We start from the raw sequence: 27,669 nt of genomic DNA, 5'->3' as shown, positions 1-27,669 counted from the left end.
GTGATGGTATTAGGCTCCAACTTGAAATTATAGTCCACTGTTTATTTATATAGCCACTATTCCTAGTTAGGAAGAATACATAAAATTCTAAAAATTTCTATAATTTTATATTACCATGCAAAACATTTGATTATTCATATTTTTAGTTTTTTTTTTTGTTGTTTTTTTTTTATTTGTTTATTGCTATTCGTTTCATTGCCACATAAATGTTGATTACAACTGATTGACTGGAAAACCATTAAAATTAGAAAGATTAAATTTGGAATGGAAATTATCCAATGCATGTAGAAATGGAAAGTGCAAAACAAAAATTTGTCACTGGTGGTAGGGAGGTGAGCAATTAGTCTGTTATGCCACTAGTGGACTACTCTTTAAATAAACTTCTAGGTATGAAGATTGAAATGTTCAATATGTCAGCCATTTATGTTCACTCTTTGCTGGAAGTGCAATATGGCATGGCAAACTGTTATTCAAAGTATGTTATGGGAAACGTTAGTGAAATGCCTCTTAATGCTTTCCTTCAAATCAGTCAGGTAGGAATGGGACATGTCCTTGATATCACCTATTATTGAGTTATCTTGCAGAATATGTGCTCCACAGAAATGCAACTCCATCAATAAATAAAATAGAATTATGGATGCCACAATGGCTGCCAGCTGGCCCTGCTTCCGCTGGCCCTGCCAGCAGGGCCAGCGGAAGCAGGCCTGCAAGGCCTGCGTTGCAGGCGGGTGCCAAGCAGGATGGCGGGGGTGCCACTTCCAAACAGTTCGGCCATAAATGTATAATATTTAATAAATAATAAAACATACTAAATTGTGTCCACTAATTATACAATGCACTATAGTTCCATTATGTGCACATAGGAACATTGGATTTCTATGAATCAATTTATGGTCTTAGCAACAATTGGTAACAGTAGGGCTGTACTTATAAATAGACAGTCCACCCTTGATCAATTCCTCATCCCTATTCAAGCCAAGAGGAGAAGAGAAGGGGTAGAACAAGATAAATAAAACATCCTTCCAACATCTAAGGCTCAATGAAATGTATGTACTCATTATGTATTTTGTAATTTCGTGTGCTATAGGGTCGAATATAGTAAAGTCAATAATATTGTGTATTTCTCTTCGACAACGAATTAATCAATTTGCCATAAACTTATATGGAAAATATTTACCCGCAATTCGACTCTAATTCGGCGACGGATTACGAGGCACCACTGTATATATTTACTCTAAAAAAAATTTTGACATCCCTGACATAAATAACAAGACAAAATTTGTCCTTTTGCTGTGCGACGGAACACAACAATCTATGCGAAACACTAAAACAAACTAAACTTTTTTTTTTTTTTTTGAGCGGCGTGCGAAGATAGCAGGGATTGCAAGATAATAGGCACATTAATCTCCCAATGACAACTTATAATGCCACTTCTTATTTACAACTTGCAAAATATCTGTTTCTAGTTATTACTTGAATTTTATGATTTTTGGTTGACTTTTTTTTTTTTAAATTTGGAGTCTTGAAGTGTCCCAGTTAATCCGTAATCCGATCCCGGTAAATCGAGAGTCTGCTGTACTCAGATTTTAGGAAAGCTTTTGATACTGTTCCACATGGAAGACTACTGTACAAATTGGGGTGGTATGGCATTAAGGGCAAGTTGCTGCCCTTAATGCCATACTGCTTATTGTTGGTTGTTTTGTGTATTTATCAGTGGTATTGATGAAGATATATCAAACCTAATGTCCAAGTTTGCAGATGATATGAAAGTTGGCAGGGTTGTTAATGACGGAAATGACACATGCTATTGCAACAGGATGTAGAAAAGTTAGGCAGATGGGCTGAGAGGTGGCAAGTAAAGTTTAACATTGACAATTAAAAAGGCCTTCATTCACAGTACCCCGGAGTAATGTACCAGTTGTACTGTACTACACTCAGGAATGGAGAATGAAAAAAAGATCTGAGGGTAATTGTGTAGTCAGATATGAAGTTTTCTGAACAGTGCAGACAGGCTGCCAGAGCAGGTTATTGGTGTCCCGTCAATGATATACAAGAATTTTACTAGCAGGGATAAGGAGGTGATTATCCTTTTGTATAAGGCAATTGTCAGGTGACCCCTTCAGTACTGCATACAGGTCTTGTGACCTGATTTTAGGAAAAATGTAGAGCTGCTTGAACAAGTATTGAGAACAACAGAGAGATTGGTGAGAGGAATAAAGGGTTGTTCTTACCAAGACAGGCTTAAGTTCTACAACTTGCAGCTCTGGAAACTAGACACCTGCAAGGAGATCTGATTGAGGTGTATAAAGCCTTAAGTAGTTTGAGCAATGATCAAAATGGTCAACTTCATTTTTGAATCTCAACTTCAAATTCCTACGTTAGGTTTGTAGCATCAGTGAAGCCACTGAAACCATACCATACAATTATCAATTACTTTGTATCACTCTCTATACCAAGGTCGGGAAAATTTCCTTGCTGCTACAACAATGAAAGTAATTACCAAAAATAGTCTAAATAATTCTACAGCAAAACTTTAGGGAATATAAACTGCATCATAATCTTTAGGCAGGTAAGGAAAGAGTTAAAAAACTCCTCCAGGCAGCTTACCACTACTAAATTGTCAGATCACTAAAAGAGATACTAATTCCTCCTGGAACTTCATGAAATTAAATTCCAAAGTGTTTTTTTTTTTTTTTTTTTTTGTTAGTTGTTGGCACATCAGCTTCTATGGCCATAATGCACCTCCCCAAGTTTTTGTATTTTACTGTGATCCAAGCCCGAGGCAGGAATCGAACCCGCGACCTTTGGGTTGCCAGGCAGGCACTTTACCTACCTGGCTAGCCCAGTCGGCATTCCAAAGTGTACCATATCATTAATTCTTTAAGATTTCTCCAAGGCACCCTCTTCACTGAACCTGAAATTATCACCTCTAATTTAACTAACAATGAAAATGATATATTAGCATCCCAACCATTTCAATCATGAATAAATAATGTTCTAAACCAACTAAATTTGGATGCTGAAGATATTGATTCCTTACTCAAAAAACAACGATGATAATCATCATCATTGTTTTTTTAATGTAATACCATAAGCAGTGTGGAATACTATATAATTAAGATACCATAAGTAGTTAGGAATACCATAATAGCAAGGTACCATCACTGAAAAAACAACGATGAATGATGATTACATCATTTTTTTTTGAGTGATGTTACCCTAATATAATGGTAGGATGGTGTCACTCGATTGCATCTGTCCACTATGCCATTCTAATATTAAACCTGTCATTATATCATCATCAACCATTTTAAATCCACTGCAAGATGAAGGAAACTTTCCAGTTCCTTCTATTTTGTGCAATGGCCATCCATTTACTACCCACAAACTCGTGAATTTCATCTGTCCATCTCCGTTGTTGTCTTCTGGGCTTACTTTTAGTTCCTCTTGGATACTATTCTGTTATATTCTGTTATTCATCATGTCTTCACCTATGTGTCTTACCCAAGACCATTTCAGTTCTTTAGTTTTGATAAGAATGTCCCTTATTTGTGTTTGTTGCCTAATCCATGTTTCTCTTCTTATATAAACAGTCTGTTTCCTAATATAATTCATTCCATTCTTCACTGTTTAGTTTTCAGCTTCTCTTAGTTTTCAAGTTTTCAGCTTCAGGATTCAATACTGAGTGCTACCCTGTTTGCGATTCGGGTCAGTAACATATTGGAAGATCTTCCAAAAACCATTCAAATATACATGCAGATCACCTCACTATATCCTGCCAGTCACAAAATACCAATACTATCGAAAGACAGTGCAAATTGCTCTATTCAAAATTGAAGCCTGAACCTTACATAATGGATCATCTTGCTGAGCAGAAATCCACCACTACTCACTTCTGCAAATTACAGTTACTTCATCCTGATCCTGAGCTAAAGAACCCTTGCTCACACTGTCCGTTTTCTTGGCCTGGTGCTAGATAGGAAACTAAACTTTCAAGCACACGTGACCTACCTTCGGACCATCCGCTTGAAGAAATTGAATATCCTCCCAAGTGTGTCATCTGTGTCATGGGGGGGCGCTGATCAACGTACGCTGATCCATCTTTATGAGCTCTCATCAGGTCCCGCTTAGACTATGACTCTCTAGTAGGTGTGTGAAAAACTGCTCTAAAGAAGTTTTTCTGCTAGAAAAACTACTTTAGAGTGACTGAACATGATCCAACACAGTGCTCTGAGAGTTTCTCTAGGGGCTTTCAGAGCCTTTATATCGAAGCTCGTGAACCTCCCTTACATCTTTGGAGGAAAACATTACTTTTGGTGTATGCTGCAAAAATTCACAGTGTTCCCTCTCATCCTAGTTGGAGATGTCTGTATAATACTGAATGGGAGTCATTTTACAATAGTAAACCAAATGAAAACCAACCTGCTTCCTTTAGACTTAAAAGAACTGACTCAAACATGGAATATAGAAGTCAGCAATATATTTCGGGACATGACACCTCCCGATCCACTTGGACAAATATTCTGTTAATTTACTACCTTGTCCCCCTCCAATATCACACAATTACATGAAACTCACTCTTCTAACTCAGAGGCCTGTAAAATATATACAAATGGATCAAAATCTGAGATCCAAGTAGGTGCCACAGCAACCTTCCCTTCATTCACCATTTCTGTTTCATTATCAATAGAATGCAGTATCTTTACTGCTGAGCTTTATGCTATTAATTTAGCTCTTGATCGGATTACTGAACTTTTAATTACGCCTGCTTTAATGTATTCCGACTCACTCAGTGCTGTCACTGCTGTAATTAGCGGAAACAACTCCTCTCACCCTGTAATAAAACAGATTCATTCTAAGTTACTTGCCTGTAAGGAATCAAACCGAACTGTGACATTCTGCTGGATTCCAGGACATTCTGGAATATCCGGCAATGAAAGAGCAGATCATGCAGCCAAACAACCAGAAACTACTATTTTGCAACCTTTTCAAGTTCCATATACAGATTACAAACACATTATCCATAAAGCATGTTATAATAGCTGGTCATTAATCTGGAAAGCTTATCAAGGAAACAAACTGTACCAAATAAAACCAAAACCCAAGCTGTGGCTCTCCAGCTTTTGAAAAAACAGGCGAGATGAGATAATTTTAGAAAGGCTAAGGATTGGGTATATGCACCTCACTCACCTCTATCTATTAACCATTGACAGCACTCCCCAATGTACATCATGTCAAATACAACTGACCATTCACCATTTGTTAGTGGACTGTCCCCACTTTCAAAATATCCACTTAAACACCTTTAAATCAATTGCTAATACTGTGGACTCCCACTTTACAATATTAATTCATTCCAGAGACACCATCGTATCGTGAAAATATCGTAACGTGAACCCAATAACACATTGGTTTTTGATAATTCGTTCCAAGTCCTCGGAAGTTGAAATTTTCGCTATATAACTAAGCTCTTTTTATCTCTGTAAAAGGTGATTTTTATAACAGAAATTGTATTAGTTTTATATAGAATACTGAATACCATATTTTCCAGTATATATCTGGAATAACTCACCCTAAAATTCCGGTTTATTCCGGTGCATCTTATACACCGGAATAAACAGTAGAGCATGATACAAATTTAAAAAAAAAGAAAAAAGATAAAAAATGCTGATGGTGCCACACATTTTTACTTATTCCCTCCCTCCCCCAAAAAAATGTTGTTTAAAATGATAATTGATAATTATAAACATTGAAAAAAACCAAAAATCATAATTTTCATTTAACTTAAATTAGAAAATCTGTATCAATGGTGCTGTGGTGATGGAGCTGGAAGAGAATCTTTTACCATCAGGATATCAGGACAAACTTCAGGATCTGGTGTTCTTTCCGATCGCTGCCTCTTGCTACTTATGGTATAAAAACTGTCCAAAGTGGTTTACTTTTGGTACTTTCTCTGAAGGTTCTTGAAATAACCCGTTCTTCAGATTTGCAGGTCATCAATTCGGTGGTTTCAGTATCTGGGTTTTTTCTTACTGTCCTCTTCACAATATCCCGTGCAGCAAACATCTCTTTAATTTCTTGAGTTGTTGCTACACAGTCATCCTCCTCATGTTCCTCATCTCCACTGTCATACTCGTCCATCTGCTGTAATTCCTGGAGATCCTCTGTTGTCAATTCGGTTCTGTGGTCTGCAATTAACTCCTCCACATCTGCCGCATCAATCTCTAAAGCCAAGGACTCACCAAGAGTGATAATTTCGTGCTCTAGAACACCTTCAGCTTCAAATCCTTCAAAATCATGGATTTTGAAGGATTCTCCAGTATGAAGAACAACTGGCATTGTTCTTCACACACTTTCATATAACTCCTTTCACTGTATATCCAGATTTAAATAGTTGGGGGTGCTGCAGTGGACGAGCATCACCCCCAACCATTTAAATCCTATGGGCGAGCCGCCCCTGTTGGCAAGCATTCAAGAAACTAATCGTGGAACCTACTAGGCTTTTCATACTTATTAAGAAATATTGTTCAAGGTTTAGGCCTCAATGGATATCAGATGAACTAATAAGACTCATGGCAGAGAAGAAAAATGCAATGGATGCATATAAATTATCAGGCGACACAGAAGCCTGTGGCAGATATAAGCTAGTCGTTAATCAAGTCACAAAAGAGATTAGGCAAGTGAAGGCGGATTATGAGAAATCTTTGGCAAAGGATGCTAAGAAAAACAACAAGGACTTCTTTACTTATATAAACTCTAAAAGTAAGGGGATGAATCAGATTGGTACACTTGATATCGATGGTTCGACTGTTGATAATCCTGCTCAGATAGCTGATGATCTGAATTAGTACTTTGCATCTGCATTCAGAGATGTTAAGTTATTAAGGGAAGAAAATGCCAGATGTTTATCAAACTGTAACAGGGTACGTAATGATTTTGTAATAACTGAGAGCAAAGTGGAGGAGAAATTGTTCAAGTTAAACATACAAAAGGCACCTGGGGTGGATAAGATCTATTCAGTTATATTAAATGAGATAAAATATGTTAAGGGCTTTAGCCTCAGGCTGCAAGAGATTTGGACAATGTACAAGTTAGTGCAAACGCATCATATTAGTACACAGCTAATCTCTGAATTAGCAAAAATATGCAAAGGTAGCTTGTTATTTGGTTTCTTTAGGAGCATTAGCAACTAAGGCCATATTTAGGCCATATAAGGATATGCAGTGGTCAGGGAATGACCACGCATATCCTCCGGGATATGCGGTGGTCATTCCCTGGCTGAGAATAAGTAACAACAGTCTTCTCCTTTGGTGAACCATTACTTATTCGAAGTAGAGCAATATCATGGCGAATCGTTGTGCAGGTATCCACAATATGAGATATAACTTAAACAATGTCGCCTTTGCATATTTTTGTTAATTCAGAGTTTTCCTACGTACTAATATGATGCATTTGCACTAACTTGTACATTGATTAAATGACATGACAAAGGCAGTAAGCAAACCCTTAGCCATAAATTATGAAAGCACCTTGTACTCAAAGGAAGTCCCCACTGACTAGAGATGTGCAAATGTATCTGTAATTCACAAAGGGTGACATGAGTAATTACAGACCAATTAGTTTAACTTCTGTTCCAGGGAAAATAATGGAGTCACTGGTTAAAGATGCATTGCAGGATCATCTAGACAATACTGCAGTAATAATTCAGACATGGCATGGGTTTGTTAAGGGAAAGTCTTATCTGACAAATTTCATTGGATACTTTGATGTGGTTACAAAGGAACTGGATTCAGAAATTAATTTTGATATCATATAGCTGAATTTCAGGAAAGCTTCTGACACTGTTGTGCATGGAGGAGTTCTGTACAGATTGTAGCATTAGCATTATGGTATTAAGGGCAAGTTGCTACAATGGATAAAAGGGTAGTTGAGTGGGAGAAGATAGAGAATGATAATCATTGGATGCTGCCCTTCGTGGACTAATGTTATTAGTGGAGTCCCCCAGGGTTTGGTGTTGGGCACACAGTTGCTTTGTATATTTATCAATGATATTGATGAAGCCTTCATGTCGAAGTTTCCAGGTGATACAAAGGTTGGCAGGGTTGTTAATGATAGTAATGGCAGTGTGCTACTGCAACAGGATCTAGAAAATTTGGGCAAATAGGCTGAGAAGTGGCAACTAAAGTTTAACATTGACAACTGCAAAGTACTGCATATGGGTAGAAGTAACCCCAGTGAAACGTACTGACTGTGTGGTACTACACTTAGGGTGGTATTAAGGGCAAGTTGGAAAACGAAAAAGACCTGGAATGAATTGTGCAGTTAGATATGAAGTTTTCTGAGCAATGCAGACATGCTGCTAGAGCAGGTCATGGGGTATTGTCAATAATATACAGGAATTTTGCTAATAGGGAAAAAGAGGTGATTATCCCTTTCTATATGGCAATGGAAAGGCCAGGCCTTGAGTACTGCATAAAGTTTATTGTATGTTGCATATTGCTTTCGTAAAGGCAACTACGATGGTCTGAGACAGTATTTAAATTCTATACAGTGGGACCAACTGAAGATGTTATTAACAGCAAATTCAAAATGGGAAGCATTCAAAGAACTTATCTTGGAAGCTACTAGGATTTACATACCAACTAAGAAATATTGTCAAGGTTTAGGCCTAAATCGATGTCAGATGTACTAATGAGACACATGGCAGAGAAGAAAAATGCATGGGATACATATAAATTAACACGTGACACAGAAGCCTATGATAGATATAAGCTGGTCTGTAACCAAGTCACAAAGGAGGTTAGGCAGGCGAAGGCAGATTACGAGAAATCTTTGGCAAGGGATGTAAAGAAAAACAGCAAAGAGTTCTTTACTTATGTAAACTCTAGAAGGAAGGGGATGAATCAGATTGGTCCACTTGATATCGATGGTTCAACTGTTCATGATCCTGCTCAGGTAGCTAACAAACTAAATGAATATTTTGCATCGACATTCACACATGAGGAGTTATTCAGCAAGGGGAATGCCTGAGGTATATTCAACTCTGGCAGTAAGCTAGATAATCTTGTAATAACTGAGAGGAAAGTGGAGGAGAAATTGTTAAAGATAAACACAAGAAAGACACCCGGCATAGATGGGATCTATCCAGTTATATTAAAGGAGGCAGCAAAGGAAGTAAGCAAACCCTTAGCCATAATTATGAGAGCTTCCTTGGACTCAGGGGAGGTACCCATAGACTGGAGATGTGCAAATGTGACCAAATTCACAAAGGAGGATCAAAGGTTGACACAAGTAATTATAGACCTGTGAGTTTAACTTCTGTTCCAGGAAAATTAATGGAGGCACTGGTTAAAGAAGCACTGCAATATCATCTAGACAAGACTTCAGTTATAGCTCAGACACAGCATGGTTTTGTTAAGGGGAAGTCTTGCCTGACCAATTTGATTGGATACTATGATGCAGTCACAAAAGAGCAGGATGCAGGAAATAACTTTGATATTATATACTTGGATCTCAATGTTGCACATTGAGACTGCTGAACAAATTGGAGTAGTATGGCATTGGAGGCAAATTGCTGCTATGGGTAAAGGGGTGGTCGAGGGGGAGAGACAGAGAGTGGTAATCAATGGACACTGCTCATCGTTGACTAATGTTATTAGTGGAGTCCCTCAGGGTTCAGTGTTGGGTTCATTAATGTTTTCTGTATTTATAAATGATATTGATGATGGTATATCAAGCTTAATGTCCAAATTTGCAGACGATACAAAGGTTGGCAGGGTTGTTAAGCACACTACTGACACTATGCTGCTGCAACAGGATCTGGACAGGTTGAGCAGATGGGCTGAGAGGTGGCAAATGAAGTTTAACATTGACAAATATAAAGTACTACATATGGGAAAAAGCAACCCCAGAGCAACGTATCAAATCTGTGGTACTACACTGACAGTGGTAGAGAATGAAAAGGACCTGGGGGTAATTGTCCAGCAGATATTTAGTTCTCTGAACAGTGCAGATGGGCTGCAAGAGTAGCTCATGGTGTCTTGTCAATGATATACAGGAATTTTTCTAGCAGGGATAAGGAGGTGATTATTCCCTTGTATAAACCAATGGTCAGGCCACACCTTGAGTACTGTATACAGGTCTGGACGCCTCATTTCAAGAAGGATGTAGAGCTGCTGGAACAAGTACAGAGAAGGGCAACAAGATTAGTGAATGGAACAAAGGGTTGCTCTTACGAAGAAAGGCTTAAGTTTTGCAAATTACTGTGTCTGGAGACTAGGCACAGGCGTGATGATCTGATAGAGGTGTATAAAGGCTTGAATGGTTTGAGCATGTTCAATGCTGATGGGATTCTTCATATTGCTCAGAATAATCACCTGAGAGGACATTAATTCAAATTGAGGAAAGACAGATGTAGGATAGATGTGCTGAAATTTGCCTTTAGCAAGCGGGTAGTTGGTTGTTGGAACAGACTTCCATCCCTTGTTGTGGGAGTTTTTTAGCCTAAATAAATTTAAGGTTCGGCTGGACAGGTATTTCAAACAAACAGAGGGGTGAAGTGGAAGTTTTTTTTTTTTTGGCTGATGCTGAATAAGCTTCCTTTCTTGCATCATATGCCTCTACTAATGGTAATGCAAGTTCTGGAGGACTCATTGTAGGAAGGATGTAGAGTAGTTTGAGAGAAGTGCAACAAGATTGGTGAGGGGAACGGCGGGGTCCTCTTTCCAAGAAAGGCTTGAATTCTGAAAATTCCAGTTTCTGGAGACTAGGCACCTACACGGTGATCTGATTGAGGTGTATACGGAATTGAATGGGTTGCACACGCTGAATTATGATGAGATTCTTCCCTTGCTCAGATTATAAATGTGAGGGGACATAAATTCAAATTGAGGAAAGACGGTTCTAGAATAGATGTGCGGAAATTTGCCTTTAGCCAGCGGGTGGTTAATTAGCATTAGCAGAGGCATTTGATGCAAGAAAGCAAGCTTATGCAGCATCAGCCAAAAAAAAAATAAATAAAAAATAACCACTTCCACTTCACCCCTCTGTTCGATCGAAATACCTGTCCATCTGAGCCTTAAACTTATTTAGGCTATCAACTTCCACGACAAGGGATGGAAGTCTTCCACCAACCAACCACCTGCTTGCTAAAGGCAAATTTCCTCTCCTCTATCCTACACGTCCTTCCTCAATTTGAATTAATGTCCTCTCAGGTGATTATTCTGAGCAATATGAAGAATCCCATCAGCATTGAGCATGCTCAAACCATTCAAGCCTTTATACACCTCTATCAGATCACTGAAGACTAGGCACCACGCCGGTGCCTAGTCTCCAGACACAGAAATTTGCAAAACTTAAGCCTTTCTTCGTAAGAGCAACCCTTTGTTCCATTCTCTAATCTTGTTGCCCTTCTCTGTACTCGTTCCAGCAGCTCTACATCCTTCTTGAAATAAGGCCTCCAGGCCTGTATACAGTACTCTAGATGTGGCCTGACCATTGCCTTATACAAGGGAATAATCACCTCCTTATCCCTGCTAGAAAAATTCCTATATATCATCGACAATACACCATGAGCTACTCTTGCAGCCCGTCTGCACTGCTTAGAAAGCTTCATATCTGCCTGCACTATTACCCCCAGGTCCCTTTCATTCTCTACCACTGTCAATGTAGTACCACAGAGTTGATACGTTGCTCTGGGGTTGCTTTTTCCCATATGTAGTACTTTATATTTGTCAATGTTAAACTTCATTTGCCACCTCTCAGCCCATCTGCTCAACCTTTCCAGATGCTGTTGCAGTAGCATAGTGTCAGTAGTGTCCTTGACAACCCTGCCAACCTTCGTATCGTCTGCATTCTTGGACATTAAGCTTGATATACCATCATTAATATCATTTATAAATACAGAAAACAATAATGGACCTAATACTGAACCCTCAGGGACTCCACTAATAACATTAGTCCATGATGAGCAGTGTCCATTGATTACCACTCTCTGTCTTCTCTCCCTCAACCACCCCTTTATCCACAGCAGCAATTTGCCTCCAATGCCACACTGCTCCAATTTGTGCAGCAGTCTTCCATGTGCAACAGTATCAAAAGCCTTCTTAAGATCCAAATATATAATATCAAAGTTATTCCCTGCATTCAGTTCTTTTGTGATTGCATCATAGTATCCAATCAAATTGGTCAGGCAAGACTTCCCCTTAACAAAACCATGCTGTGTCTGAACTATAACTGAAGTCTTGTCTAGATGATCCTGCAGTGCTTCTTTAACCAGTGCCTCCATTAATTTTCCAGGAACAGAAGTTAAACTAACAGGTCTATAATTACTTGTGTCGCCCTTTGATCCTCCTTTGTGAATTGGGGTCATATTTGCACATCTCCAGTACATGGATACTTCCCCTGAGTCCTAGGAAGCTCTCATAATTATGGCTAAGGGTTTGCTTACTTCCTTTGCTGCCTCCTTTAATATAACTGGATAGATCCCATCCACCCCAGGTACCTTTCTTGTATTTATCTTCAACAATTTCTCCTCCACTTTACTCTCAGTTATTACAAGATTTTCTAGCTTACTGCCAGAGTTGAATACACCTCTTGTATTCCCCTCGCTGAATAACTCCTCATGTGGGAATGTCAATGTAAAATATTCATTTAGTTTGTTAGCTACCTGAGCAGGATCATCAACAGTTGACCCATCGATATCAAGTGGACCAATCTGATTCATCCCCTTCCTTCTAGAGTTTACATAAGTAAAGAACTCTTTGCTGTTTTTCTCTGCATCCCTTGCCAAAGATTTCTCGTAATCTGCCTTCGCCTGCCTAACCTCCTTTGTAACTTGGTGACAGATCAACTTGTATCTATCATAGGCTTCTGTGTCACGTGTTAATTTGTATGTATCCCATGCATCTGACATCCACTTAGGCCTAAACCTTGAACAGTATTTCTTAGTTGGTATGTAAAGCCTAGTAGCTTCCAAGATAAGTTCTTTGAATGCTTCCCATTTTGAATTTGCTGTTGATAACATCATCAGTTAGTCCTACTGTATAGAATTTAAATACTGTCTCAGTCCATCGTAGTCGCCTTTACGGCCGAAACAAACTTCCATCTGTCATGGAAGTTGATCGCTTAAATAAATTCAAGGAAGAACTGGGTAAACGTTTAGATCAAATGGATGTGTGAATTGTTTGTTTTTTTTTTTTTTTTTTTTTTGGCTGATGCTACATAAACTCATACACTTGCTTTCTTTCATCACATGCCTCCATTACTAGCAAAATTCATTGACCATTCATTGACCATACCCTCTGAATTGCTCTGGCAATATGTCTACATTGCTCAGAAAATGTCATATATGACTGCACAATCACTCCCACATCTGTTTCATTTTCTACCACCCTAAGTGTACCACATAGTTGGTACCTTTCTGTGGGGTTACTTCTACCCATATGCAGTACTTTGCATTTGTCAATGTTAAACTTCAGTTGCCACTTCTCAGACCATCTGCTCAAATTTTCTAGATCCTGTTGCAGTAGCACACTGTCATTAACAACGCTCATGATACAACCTTTGTACTCGACACTAAGCCTGATATACCTTCATCAATATCATTGATAAATATACAAAACAACAGTGGGCCCAACGCTGAACCCTGTGGGGCTTCACTAATAGCATTAGTCCACGAAGAGCAGTATCCATTGATCACCACTCTCTCTCTCTTCTCTCACTCAACCACCTTTTTATCCATTGTCATTAACTTACCCTTAATACCATTCTGTTTCAATTTGTACAGTAATCGTTCATGCACAATAGTATCAAAAGCTTTCCTGAAATCCAAGTATATATCAGAATTATTTTTTGCATCCAGTTCCTTTGTAACCACATCATAGTATTCAATCAAATTTGTCAGACAATATTTTCCCTTAACAAACCCATGCTGTGTCTGAATTATTACTGCAGTCTTGTCTATATGATCCTGCAGTGCATCTTTAACCGGTGACTCCACTATTTTACCCAGAACAGAAGTTAAGGGCAAGTGGATAAAGGGATAGTTAACTGGCAGAAGACAGAGAGTGGTTATCAATGGGTTTTTCTGCTGTTTGTCAACTGTTCTTCATGGATTAATGTTATTAGTGGGGTTCCCAGGGTTCATTGCTGGCCCTATTGTTGTTTTCAATATTTATCAGTGATATTTATGAAGGTACATCAGACTTAATCTCTAAGTTTGCAGATGATACAAAGGTTTGCAGGGTTGTTAACAGTCATCAAGGTGAGCTACTGCAACAAGTTCTAGGAAAATTTGGTTGATGGGCTGAGAAATATAAGTTTAAGTATAACATTGACAAATGCAAGTCTGCATATGGGTAGCATTAACCCCAGCAGGAGTGAGCTGTCCTACTGCTTCAAGTGGTGCACTGCACCTGGGCACCAACATTCAAGGGACACCTGAAAACCTGAATCTTATATACACATATGAAGAAAACTTTAAAGGGGGGTGCCAAATTGCAACTGGCACCCGGATGCCACATACCCCAGGAATGCCCCTGAACCCCAGAGTAACTTCTCAATTCTCTCTGGGCATTATGATATTCCAAAAGTATCCACTTTTTTACCTGTAGTGTTCCTTCCAGAGCTACCAGTAGTACAACTTTTTATGTCAGGGCTTGCCTTGTAATAGTGACCTTGGAAATTCTGTTCAGTTGCCAAATGAACATAATATTGACTTATTCAAGAACTCACAGGAAGTTAGTGGCAATGTTTTTGCCCAACATTGTTGAATAACTCCTGGCCCTGCCAGTTAGCAGTATATCCAGAGGGCTCACATCTGGTGAGTATGGACTTGGCACACCCACAGTCTTGAGCTGGATATCATCATTCTTCTCTTTCTTGGTGATTCCCTTCTCTCTCTCTCTCTCTCTCTCTCTCTCTCTCTCTCTCTCTCTCTCTCTCTTTCTCTCTCAGGGTAACTCGGAAATTTATTTTAGCTGGTGCAGCATAAGCCTCAGGCTGCCTTGCACAATATGGCTAGTAATAATAATAAATAATATGCATTTTTATTAGCTCTAATTGATTTTTTTTTTTTTTTTTTCAATTTTTATTTGTGTATTATTTATTAATTTTTATGTTATCCCCCAGTTAGTTATACTAATTTATTCATGTTATGCTGTGCAAATTTCTACTATTATTTTTTTTTCCATGTACTGTAATTGGGCAGCTATTGTGACTGTTTTGTTGAATAAAATAAACTTCTGTGTGCCTGCATTGCTATGAAATTATGCTTCTAGCATATTACAACATACTCTTCTAACCTCTCATGATATTAATTTGATTGTCATGGGTGAAAATATATGTTACCTATGATTTTGTCCTTGAGTTTTGTGTCTACAAGACAATTTGTATATCATTCAAAACTTCTATATGAGAAATTAAAATCAACATTAACTAGAATTCAATTAACTTAGAATCTACAAATAAAGTTTCTAAAGATACAAATAAAATAAAGCACATTAAGTCAGTAATTGAGCAGTGCTGTCCACTCTGCAATGCCTTTATAGTGGATGCTGTTCTTGATCGGTGCCACATAGGACAATCATCTGGCACAATCCTTTCTGCTGAGGGCTGGGATCTCGGAATTTGTGCAAGCTGTCAGCCTCAACTATTATGAATTTATTATTTCAGTCATTAACAACTCACTGGATAAAAGAAAACTTTCTGCACTCTTTAATTTATAGCCTTTCACTGATTAGATATTCACTACATAAGAACAATTGTAGTATACAAAATGATAATGGAAAATTTTGATTAATTTTACTCCAAGATAAAAATTTAGTAAACAAGGAGAAGAGATTATGTTCTCTGGCTGGGTACATAAAACCTAATAATTGATTTAAAGAATCATACACAGAAAAGTGCACATATAATAAAATCATCAACAGCGATTTATATTTGTGATGTATTGAAATAGGGCATGGCTGTCTCAGTAGAGAATAAGGCATACTGGTTATCTGCAAAAAGTTTAGTTTTTGGAAACAATCTTAAGCTGTTGCTGGACTAAAGTCCCTGATATTTAACAAAATAGAAAGATGTTCAGCTAAACAGTAGTATTATTAAATTTTAGGCCATTGTTTAGTATAATTCACATGTTCTGTGATTTTTAATCTTTGAAACACTTCATGATTTAATTCAGTAATCCTCTTATTGTCAGTTCAATAAGAAGTGGAAATATTTAACAAATCAGGGTTTTTTTTTTTTTTTTTTTATTTGCTGTTTTTTTTTTAGGTATCTATTTGGGCTAAGCAAAGAGAACAGCGGCTACTTGATCACCTTCATTCTCTACAAGATATTTTGGACTTATTGGAAGAGTTACTGGCCTGGTTAATAGGGGCTGAAGCCAGTCTGACTGCTTTAGAAGCAGAGCCACTACCAGATGAGATACCTCCCCTTGAACAGTTGATCAAGGATCACCAAGTAAGTCAGATGATAACATAAAGATATAGTCTTAAATCTCAATAACCTTAAAATTAAAAAAAATTCTTCATTTATTCTTACTGCTTTGACAGTTGTAAATTATCTACAACCATGCCCAGAGCTCCCCAGAATAGCATGTCTTGTGATATCAGTTAAACTGATATTGTGATGTGACCAGATTGTTTGTTAATAATCAAACTCCATGTAGAATTTGATACTATAAATCACAGCTTTGTTATCTGTACATTTCTTTAATGCAGGGATTTGCAATTATAGCATTGCTTACCTTGGAAAACCTTTTTTGTGCATACTGAAGCAGCAGCCACAGAAGAATTTCTTGAACATGTTCTTAGCTCTATCTTGCTCACTTTAAAATTCATATGATGTGCAGCTTGAGTGAACATGTTCATTCAGAGTGGCATGGGGTACAGGTAAAATCAAGTGAAGAAATTGGGAAATTAAGCAGTTAAAGTGTTTTATGTCTTCCTCTACCAAAAATCATTAGAGAATTATTTATAATCCCTCTAAGAAATCAAAGGCATTTTACACTACACAGGCTGAAGTGCTAGTCAGAGAGATATTGATCACAAAGTTTTATTATTGGCGAACTGCCCAGTCATATCACAGCACGAGTTTATTGAGGAAGTCATCCAAGTTTCTTGCAACGACCGAGTAACTGGTTAAAATAAATGTATTAAAATAAATAGATGATATATACATAAAATAAAACAGAGATAAAATAAGATAAAAGCGTTAAAATACAATAAGATAAAAGCATTAAAATACACAAAGGCTTTCTTCAAGACGAAGTGCAGAGCTTCGTCTTGCAAAAGCTTTACAAGACGAAGTTCATCAGCTAGTCAGTGAATGATGTACTTCTGTATATATTGATGGTTATAATAGCAAAAGTCAGCCGGGCTCGATCGTGTATCACGAGTCTGGTGTCGGTAGAACAGAATTACATACATGTGATGACGGCCAGTGCTCACTGCACTGCAGTACAGTACATTTTATAATAGGGTGTAAGTGCACCCCCCCCTCATGTGATTCATAGTACTATTATTGGTAGCTATACAGTGCTTCAAGCCACGAGTGCTGGCGCACATGAATAGTCGACGATTTCAATATCCTGTCGGGGATCAAGATTTTGCTGCTCAAACCAATAATGCTCGGCGACTGCGGAGCGTTCAGAATTAGCAGTTTGCAGAGCCACCTCATGCTCACAAACCCAGTCTTTCAATCTTCTACCAGACTCACTTACATAACACCCCCCCCCCCCCACCACCACCACCACAATCCGGACACGTAATGCAGTATACGGAACCACTCCGTAGGTAAGGAGGAACAGGTGTTTTTACCTTAGAAAAAAAAGACTGAAATTTCCTCCCCGGAAGTTGCGCACATCGTATATAATGGAGAAGCAAAATCCTAACAAGACGTTCCGATACACCCGGATAATAGGGGATTTAGGCAGTAGAGATAAATTCATTGATGCAAAGAGGGTTAGATTGCATGACAAATGCATGTGCCTGAAGCTCATATCTAACTAGAACATGAGATGGATAGCCACAATTTGAAAGCTCTGCCCTAATTTTGGAAATCTCCAATTGCCTGTCACCAGTCAAACTAGAGTGCATCCAAGCGTGGGAAAATTCTCCCACGCTTGAAGACTCTGCAGTCGATGAGCGTTATTGGGTTGGGCCGCACAATCTTGATCCCTGATGGGATATTGAAATCATCAACTATTCACATGATTACCGCCAGCACTCGTGGCTTGAAGCACTGCACATTGCTACCAATAATAGTACAATAGTACTATTATTGGTAGCTATGTGCAATTAATCACACAAGAGGAGTGCACTTACACCCTATTATAGAATGTACTGTACTGCAGTGCGAAGCACTGATGGTCATCACGCGTACATAATTCTGTTCTACCAACACCTGTCTCGTGATACATGATTGTGCCCAGATGACTTTTGCTATTGTAACCATCAATATATACTGAAGTACACCATTCACTGACTAGCTGATGAAGAGGCACTTCATCTCGAAAGCTTCTGTGTATTTTAACGCTTTTATCTTATTTTATCTGTGTTTTATTTAATGTATATATCATATATTTATTTTAATAAATTTATTTTAACCAGTTAGTCAATCGTTACAAGAAACTTGGATGATATGTAACCCGATGTGCAAGGCCTGTTTTCTAATATTGAGTAAGTTTTGGTAATATGTGGCATGATTATGATTTTCTCTTTCCACTACAACAGCTTTGTTCAACAGTTTTCTACAACAGTTTTTGAATGGGTTAAATCTTAGCGTCCTGAATATGCATAATAAATAGTATGGAGCTTTACAGCCATTTCTAATAAACTAGCAGGGCACTTTTCAGTGGTTGTTAAGTTCTAGAATCCTGTCCCGCACTGCTGTTTTATAAATATAAAGTCCAACTTTCTTTATCGATATTTTTATTTGTTGCTTGAGAAACATTATCCAGATGAGCAATATACTCATGTCTCAGACAGTTTTTGAATGGGATCTATCCAGTTATATTAAAGCAAACTAGCCGTAATTATGAGAGCATCCTTGGACTCAGCAGAAGTCCCCCACAGACTAGAGATGTGCAAATGTATCCCCAATTCACAAAGGGGGGAATCAAAAGGTGACACAAGTAATTACAGACCTGTTAGTTTAACTTCTGTTCCAGAAAAAAAAAAAAAAAATTACTGGTTAAAGATGCATTGCAGGATCATCTACACTAGGGGTCCCCAACTTTTTTCATCGGAGGGCCACATAGAAAATTCATAACAGATGGTGAGCCAGAGTCGGTGCAATTTTGACAACTAAAAACACTGTAAACCAAAAACGCAATTATAGCGACTTCACCAGGTCAAACAGGGTGTACAAGATAGAAAAACTATGAAAAAAATTACAAATATACGATATTTGTTGTAAATAAAGTCATACTCATATCAAAAATCACAATTTTTATTGTTATAATCACATTTGTTATTGCAAAAAATACCTATAAAAAATTACAAACATTGGATTTTTGTTGTAAAAAAAAAAGCTATAATCATATTAAAAATCACAATTTTTATTATTATAATCACATTTAATATTACAAAAATAGCAAATCAATGAAATAATTGTAGTTGTTTTGATTTAGCAATAATTGAAATGTTGGGTTTAATAGAAGAAGTTCCCAATCTTAAAAAGTCTTTCAAATGTTCATCTATCATTCTTGATCAATGTTTTGATTTTACATATTTCATTTTTGAATATGTTTGTTCACATGGGTAAGTGCTACCAAAAATAGAAATTATTCTTCTTGCTAATTTTTTTAATTCTGGAAATTCATTTTCTGTCAAAGTTTTATAAAAGTTAATATGTTTGCTCCTTGAGGTTCTCACAGACATTCTTTCAGATAAGCCAGACAAGCTGTACTTTGCTACCTGGGAGTCTAAAACACTGATGTGACTGAAATTTGGATGACATTCAAGTGAAGTGGACCCAATTTCAGCTAACTCTGGACGGTCTGTGACAGCCAAATCCTCTGCTTGCACCTTTACGATGGTGGGACTGTTAGTAATCCTGGGTATAACCTCCATGTACTGTGGGTGACCACCCAGGTGTGAACAAGTGTAAGCAGGGGTCGAAGTGTGGCACGCACACCACATGGAGGAATGCCGCCCCCTCTGTGTTACCAGGCAATACTAGGTGGTATATGACTCTCATCAACCGGTGCAATACCACCACTTTGCTTATTGGAGGTTTGAAGTGCTGGAACCCATGTTTAGTCTCCAGAGCTAAGTTCTGGTCAACCCTTCCCCCATCTCTTCCATTGTGCAGTATAACTGATGACTTTTGAGGTTATGATGGACATCATGGCGAGATCCAGTCTTTCTTACATTTCGAAGGTACAGCTTAAAAACGGTGTTCGAAGGCCGGCCGCTAGTTAGTACACTGGACTGAACCTATTGGTAACTCTTTAGGAGGCTTCCGGATCATTCTAGTATATAATCCTGCTACCTCTACTCTGCCAGATAGTGACTGGAGTGAGTGTAAGTAGTGTGTATGTGGGGGCATTGTCGAGACCACGTTATGTCAAGGATCTGGGTATATTCTTACCATGTGTATGCCATATCCAAAAATTCATTACTTCATTCAGCATGTTCCCCCTACTTTTTCTTACTATTGAATATACCATGAATTGTCAAACTAATAGAGTAAGCTTCTCTGTGAAAAGATCTAAACCTCCCAAACACTTACTACTTCATTTCAGAAGTATACGTGGTCTCAGTTCTAATCTCAGCGATGTCCATTTTCACTTGCATTCTGCCAAACCTCATGTACTTTTTCTGACAGAATCTCAGTTATTGGTTGATTCAACTACTGATCACCTCAGTTGCCCAAATTATTCGCTGTATGATTCCTTTTGCCTCAAAGGTGATACTTGTGCATATGTCTGTTCCAATATTCCCTGTCAGGGACTTGGTAATTTGGAATTTCCTTTGATCTTCTCTGATTTAAATTTTCTCTACCTCATTGCGTAATATTCATCTGTTGTCTTTACCGTTCTCCCAACTCCACTAATCATTTGGAGCTCTTTGACTTCCTCTCTTAGCAACTTGACTTTCTCCAGTCCAACGTTCCTAACAGTGAGATAATTTTCCTTGGTGATTTTAATGTTCACAACTCGAGCTGGCTTCCGTTTTCTAGTCACATTGACCCAGCTGGTCAAGATATTAAGGCTTTTGCAATTACTAATGACCTTACCCAGATTGTTCATTTACCTACAAGAATACTGATCTTTTTCTCACAAATGACCCTTCTAAGTATACGGTTGAGGTGAGTGGTCCTTTAGGCACATCAGATGACAACTTGGTGATTGTCTCTTCTCCAATGGAGCCTTTATCTCATGGCTATTCCCAATCTTGTATTGTTTGGCATTACAAGAATACAAAATGGAAAGACCTACAAGATTTCTTTTCTTCTTCTCCTTGGTCAGATTACTGTTTTAAAACTTCTGATGTTAACGTTTGCTCAGATCGTGTCAGTGAAATTATTCTTGTAGGAATGGAATCCTTTATTCCACACTCCACTTTAAAATCTCGGCCTTTATCTAAACCTTTTCCAATAAATGTGCTAAGGCTGTTCAAGAGAGGAAGGTTGCATGTCATAATTGGCTTGTTTCTAATTCTTCAGTTTCATTTTCTGCCTACACCAAAGTTCGCAACAATTGTAAAGCAGTTATTAATCAGTCCAAACTAGATTTTGAACACACTAAGAGCAGAAAACTTGCTTCTTGCCCTAATGGTAGCCAAGCATTCTGATCTCTTACCAAAGCTATTGTGCCAATTTTTGCCCATATCTGCTCCCAACTGTGTCAAAACCAGATGGTTCTATTGTCACTTCAGCCAAGGATAAAGCTGACCTGCTAGCATCCCAATTTTCTTCCAACTCATGTATTAATGATCTTGGTAAAACACCTCCCACCTTTCTCAAAACGCTCCATTTGGTGCCTCCTGTGCTCTTCCGTCAAAAGGATGTCAGAAGGATTTTGAAAAATCTTGATGCTAAGAAAGCTCCAGGTCCTGATGGTATTTCTCCACTTGTTCTCAAAACCTGTGCTCCTGAACTTACTCCTGTCCTTTGCCACCTTTTTTCACTTTCTTATTCCAAAGGTGTTTTTCCTTCTGCTTGGAAATTCGCTCATGTCCAGCCAGTTCCTAAAAAGGGTGCCAAATCCCTCCCATCCAATTATTGTCCCATTCCAATTACTTCTAGCCTTTCTAAAGTAATGGAGAAATGAATTACTTTCTAAAGTTATCAATTAACTGCCAACTCTTAAACTACCTAGAAACTTTTCGTCCGATCAACGATTGCCAGTATGGATTCCGTCAGGGTCGACCCACTGGGGATATTCTGGCTTATGTTACGCATTTATGGACATTTCAATGTAAACGTTTGGTGAAACTCAAGCAGTTGCTCTTGACATCTCAAAGGCTTTCGATCGTGTTAGGCATAAAAGTCTTCTAAACAAGCTTCCAACTGTTTTTTATAATTGGTTATCCAGATTTCTCTCTGATCGCTCACTGTGGGTGATGATAGATGACTCTCTGTCTTCTAACTTCTCCACTAATGCTGGTGTCCCCCAAGGTTCAGTTCTTTCCCCCGCTCTTTTCCTCTTGTATATTAATGACCTTCTTCCATTGACTGGAAATCCTATCCATAGTTTGGCCGATGATAGCTCATTACATTCCACTTTCCCCTTTTGAGAAACCTTTCCCTTCTCAATAAGCTTCAACTTCTCGAATATCTGCTACCAATTTCTTAAATGCTGATCTCCAGGTAATTTTCCTGTGGGGCAAAGACAACTTAGTTGATTTCAATCCTTCTAAAACTCAGTCTTGTCTTATATCTTGCAAAAAGAATTCTTCTGCTCCTGTTATCTGCTTATATTCCTATTCTTCTGCTTATCTTTGGTGACACTCTGATTTCTAGCCAAAATGATATATCTTTTGGGGATTACCCTGACTTCTAATCTCTCTTGGCACAAGCACATTACAAATATTGCTTCCTATGCATCTAAAACACTTTGTTTTCTCTTTCACTCTCGGCATTACTTTTCTTCCAAACAGCTGTTCACTCTGTACAAATTGCAAATCCGCTCGCCCATGGAATATTGTTTCCACATCTGGTGCGGTGCCCCCAAAACCTCTCTCAGACTTCTAGATTCCATTCAGAAGAGGGTGGCCCCGGGTGCCAAGCGTATTTCGAGGCCAAGCGATATTTTTGCGATATATAGAGAGCTCTTGTAAAGTGATTGAAGTTATTTCCTTTTAAGTTCCTACATTTCTATCAACAGCTTTTCTTTAAAACTAGTTCTATACTTGAAAACCACTAGTTAGAACACAGAAAGGAAACACACCTTTCTTTTTCCTATATTTCTTGTTCTATTAATCAACTAACTCTTCAACCGCTTGGCCTCCGAGCGGCACTGCTCCTGCCTCCCCGTGGCGGGGCCGGAAATCTGGGGGAAAAGTTCTCCCCCAGGGCTAAAAGGAGCAACGATGGATAAAAGTGACTATCCACCTCTAGAGCCTTCAAACTCAAGGCTACATAAACCAAACGATGAAGACCTGAATCAACCAAAAAGGCTCCGAAGGGAAGTGCAGTGCAATGAAATGCCAAACTTTCTGGTCATACACTCTCTCTCCAACCAACCAGTCGGAAAATTATCACCATTCGTCATCCAAAGATTTCTGGAATCGATTGCTGGAACACCAAAAATGGTTAAACGACTGCAATCCGGAGACCTATTAATTGAAACAGCCAACTCCAAACATTCCGAGTGGCTGCTCAAAACAACGACATTCGGTGGCCTGCCAGTATCCATTACTCCACACAACACCTTAAATTCCTCGAAAGGCGTTATAACTGAATGGGACCTACTTACAATATCAGAAGAGGAATTAGTTCAAGAACTGAGTAATCAAAAAGTAACCAACGCCAAACGCATAATGACTAAAAAAGATGGAAATCTCGTCCCAACTAGGTCAATCATTTTAACCTTTAGTACCCCAGATTTGCCATCCTCAGTAAAAGCTGGCTATTTAAACTGCCGAATTCGGGCTTATATTCCTAATCCCATTCGTTGTTTTAAATGTCAAAAATATGGACATTCCCAACAAGCATGCAGAGGAGAAGCTATTTGTCCTATATGTGGTTCCAAGGAACATACACAAGCAGACTGTTCAGCATCAAGTCCCATTTGCCCCAACTGCAAAGAAAGTCACCCAGCATTTTCAAAATCCTGTGAAATGTGGAAAACAGGAAAAAAAATTCAAAAATATAAAATTGAACACAAAGTCACATACCCTGAGGCACGTAGACAGGTTATGTTGACCATGCCCAGTCGTTCTTATGCATCTCACACTCGAAGCGTTATTACAACAGCAGTACAAACAGATGTATCAATACCCCCCAGCACATCTATGGCTAATTGGGTTAAAAATACATTATCAAATTCAGGAAAAGACACACAAACTAAAACCAGTGAATCGACCAACACTCCAAACACCATCCCAACTGATACTCGGACACTCTCGCATGATAAAGAAAAATTAAAAACTACCAAAGAAAACAAGAAACCTGAATCATCCACCAATAGTATGGAAGTCGACGTACACTCAGATCTTGAAGAACCCATACTAGAACTCCATGCAAATGACACTATGGATACTGGGCGCCCCAGCTTCCCAAAAAAAGACCGGAAAAAGTGCTCAAACAAAAAACAGTCTGATGAATCATCCTCAACTAAACCTAAATGAACCACAGTATCTTACAATGGAATTGCAGAGGTTTTCGTCGCAACACTGACGATATTAAATACCTAATTAACCGATTTTCTCCAGCTGCCTTCTGTCTACAGGAAACTTACCTGACCTCACAAATTTCTCCTTCGATAAAGAACTATTGCCTTTATCGAAGAGATCGAAATACCGCTAATGCTGCCCATGGTGGTGTAGCAATCCTAGTAAACTCGAAGATCCCAACTAGGCATATCACACTCCAAACTGAAATTGAAGCTGTTGCTGTTCGCATAACTCTCCATAATGCAATAACACTTGTCTCAATCTACCTACCACCAAACCGTATTTACTCTTTAAAAGATCTTGAAGACCTCTTTATACAGATACCTCCACCTCTCTGTATATTAGGGGACTTTAACGGGCACCACCCATTATGGGGCTCTCCTAAATTGGATAGACGGGGCCGATTAATTGAAAGCTTTTTAGAGGCACTAAATTTCAGTATACTCAATACTGGTGCACCGACACACGTACAGCTCCCAGCAGGACACACTTCAGCACTAGATCTCTCGATTTGTTCACCAGTACTAGTCCCAACCATAGAGTGGTATGTAATAAATGATCCCATGGGCAGTGACCACTTCCCAATAGTATGCAACTTTCTGAAAGCAAAGACTCCATCAATTCCGCCCTGCAGAAAGTGGAAATTTGTCCGAGCAGACTGGGCAAAATTTCAATCATCAATCGATCTTGATGAAGAAAAAATCCGCCTCCAACATATTGATGAAGTGACAGAATACATCACGTCGCATCTTCTAAATGTGGCTAAGAACACAATACCACTATCAAATCCTCCGGGCCGAAAGCATCATAATTACTGGTGGAATGACAAATGCACCACAGCAAAGAGAGAAAAAAATAAAGCCTGGAATTTGTTTCGGCAATGTCCGAGCACAGTGAATCTCATTAATTACAAGAAATTAAGGGCAAAAGCACGCTTCATACAAAAGCAAGCAAAGAAAGAATCCTGGATCCGTTTTGCCTCAAGTTTTCACAGAAATACTGATTCCAAAATAATATGGAAAAAAATTAGACAGCTGTCTGGTAAGTTTCCTACCATACCTTCTCCAATTCTCTCTTGGAATGGGAAAGATCTCTCTAATCCAGTAGATATAGCTAATGCTTTGGGCAATACCTTTGCCAAAATCTCAGCAGCAACAGCCTATCCTACCTCATTCCAAAGAATTAAAAACACTGAAGAAAAACATGGTATTCACTTCAAAACTGCCCGTCTTCTCCCATATAACAAACCTCTGCAATATTCTGAACTTTTACATGTCATTAAAACCGCCCGAAATGGTGCTGCCGGGCCAGATGGGATTTATTATATCATGATACAACATCTTGATGACAAAGCTTTGCGCTGCCTCCTGGTCTTTTACAATCGCATTTTTTTAGAAAATGTTTTTCCAGCTACTTGGCATCACTCTACAGTTTTGGCTTTCCTGAAACCTGGAAAAGATCCATCCAACCCCAATAGCTATAGACCAATATCTCTCTCAAGCTGCCTCAGCAAAATTCTTGAGAAAATTATCCACAGAAGACTCGTCTGGATTATTGAGTCGGAACAGCTAATGAGCCATAACCAATATGGCTTCCGTCAAAACAGGTCATGCTTAGATCTTATGGTCAAGGCTGAATTTGCCATACGTAATGCTTTTGTCAAACGTGAACATCTAGTAATGGTTTCAATAGACATAGAGAAGGCTTTTGATACCACCTGGCGGTATGGTATACTTAGGGATCTTTACCTTCTCGGACTACGAGGCAACCTTCCTATATTTATTCAGAACTTCTTACATACTAGATCATTTCAAGTTCAATACCAACATGCCCTTTCCACAACTTTCATCCAGGAAGAAGGTGTTCCACAGGGATCAGTACTGAGTGCCACTCTTTTTGCTCTGAGAATAGATTCTATCACTAAGCAGCTTCCAAATACAGTTGAGACTTACCTTTATGCAGATGACCTTTCGATCTCCTGTCATTCTCAAAACATGAGGTCTATTGAAAGACAGCTTCAGATAGCACTTAATAAAATTCAACAATGGGCGAGCCTCAATGGTTATCGGCTCTCACAGCAGGAAACAGTTGCCATCCACTTCTGTAGACAACGCAAACTTCATCCAGATCCCGAACTTCAAATTTCTAACATCGTTGTCCCAGTCACCAGCAACATCAGATTTCTTGGATTAATCCTAGACAACAAGTTAAATTTCCTAGAACATATTAAAAATGTACGGACCTCATGTCTAAAGAAGTTAAACATACTCAGAGCTTTATCTGCCCAAACGTGGGGTGCAGATCGTACCTCGCTTCTTCGTTTATACAGGGCATTAATCAGATCCCGTCTCGATTATGGTGCTCCAATCTATGATTCTGCCAGAAAGAGCGCATTACGCTGGCTTGATCCAATTCAGCACAGTGCTTTGAGAATTGCAACTGGTGCATTCAGAACGTCGCCAGCACATAGTCTCTACATTGATGCTCACGAGCCCCCACTAACTTTACGCAGGAAATCACTGTTACTCAAATATGCTGTCAAGATACAAAGTTGTGCCTCTCATCCCGTTCAGTCATACCTTTTCAACCCACCATTAGAAATCCTATACAGAAACAAACCTAGTATAGTAAAGCCAGCTGGTCTTCGCCTTCTTGAATTGGTGCAAGTTTGGAATATTTCCATCCATTCCGTAAAGCAAGTGGCAACTTATACTCAGCCACCATGGGCTCCTCCTCCTCTTCCAACCTGTGACACTTACCTCTGTCAATGGAGAAAGAATACTTTGCAAGCATCAAATGTCAAACAAATTCATGCAGTTCACAC

At 38.7% G+C, this 27,669-nt stretch overlaps 1 protein-coding gene across 1 annotated transcript in view; it reads left to right on the top strand.

The window, feature by feature from the left end:
- The window catches only part of shot (dystonin-like protein short stop), a 1,739,701-nt gene that overhangs the window by 1,506,571 nt on the left and 205,461 nt on the right, over positions 1 to 27,669 (top strand). The window contains exon 79 of the mRNA XM_090380932.1: positions 16,273 to 16,461. Within this exon, the coding sequence (XP_090237058.1) occupies positions 16,273 to 16,461 (189 nt within the window). The remainder of the gene's footprint in view (positions 1 to 16,272; positions 16,462 to 27,669) is intronic.

This window comes from Mastigoproctus giganteus, chromosome 9, assembly GCF_048544385.1.
Source record: "Mastigoproctus giganteus isolate SK-2022 chromosome 9, ASM4854438v1, whole genome shotgun sequence".
Taxonomy (NCBI): domain Eukaryota; kingdom Metazoa; phylum Arthropoda; class Arachnida; order Uropygi; family Thelyphonidae; genus Mastigoproctus; species Mastigoproctus giganteus.
Note: the sequence above shows the minus strand (reverse complement) of the source record. Positions and strands in the feature narration are given on the sequence as shown.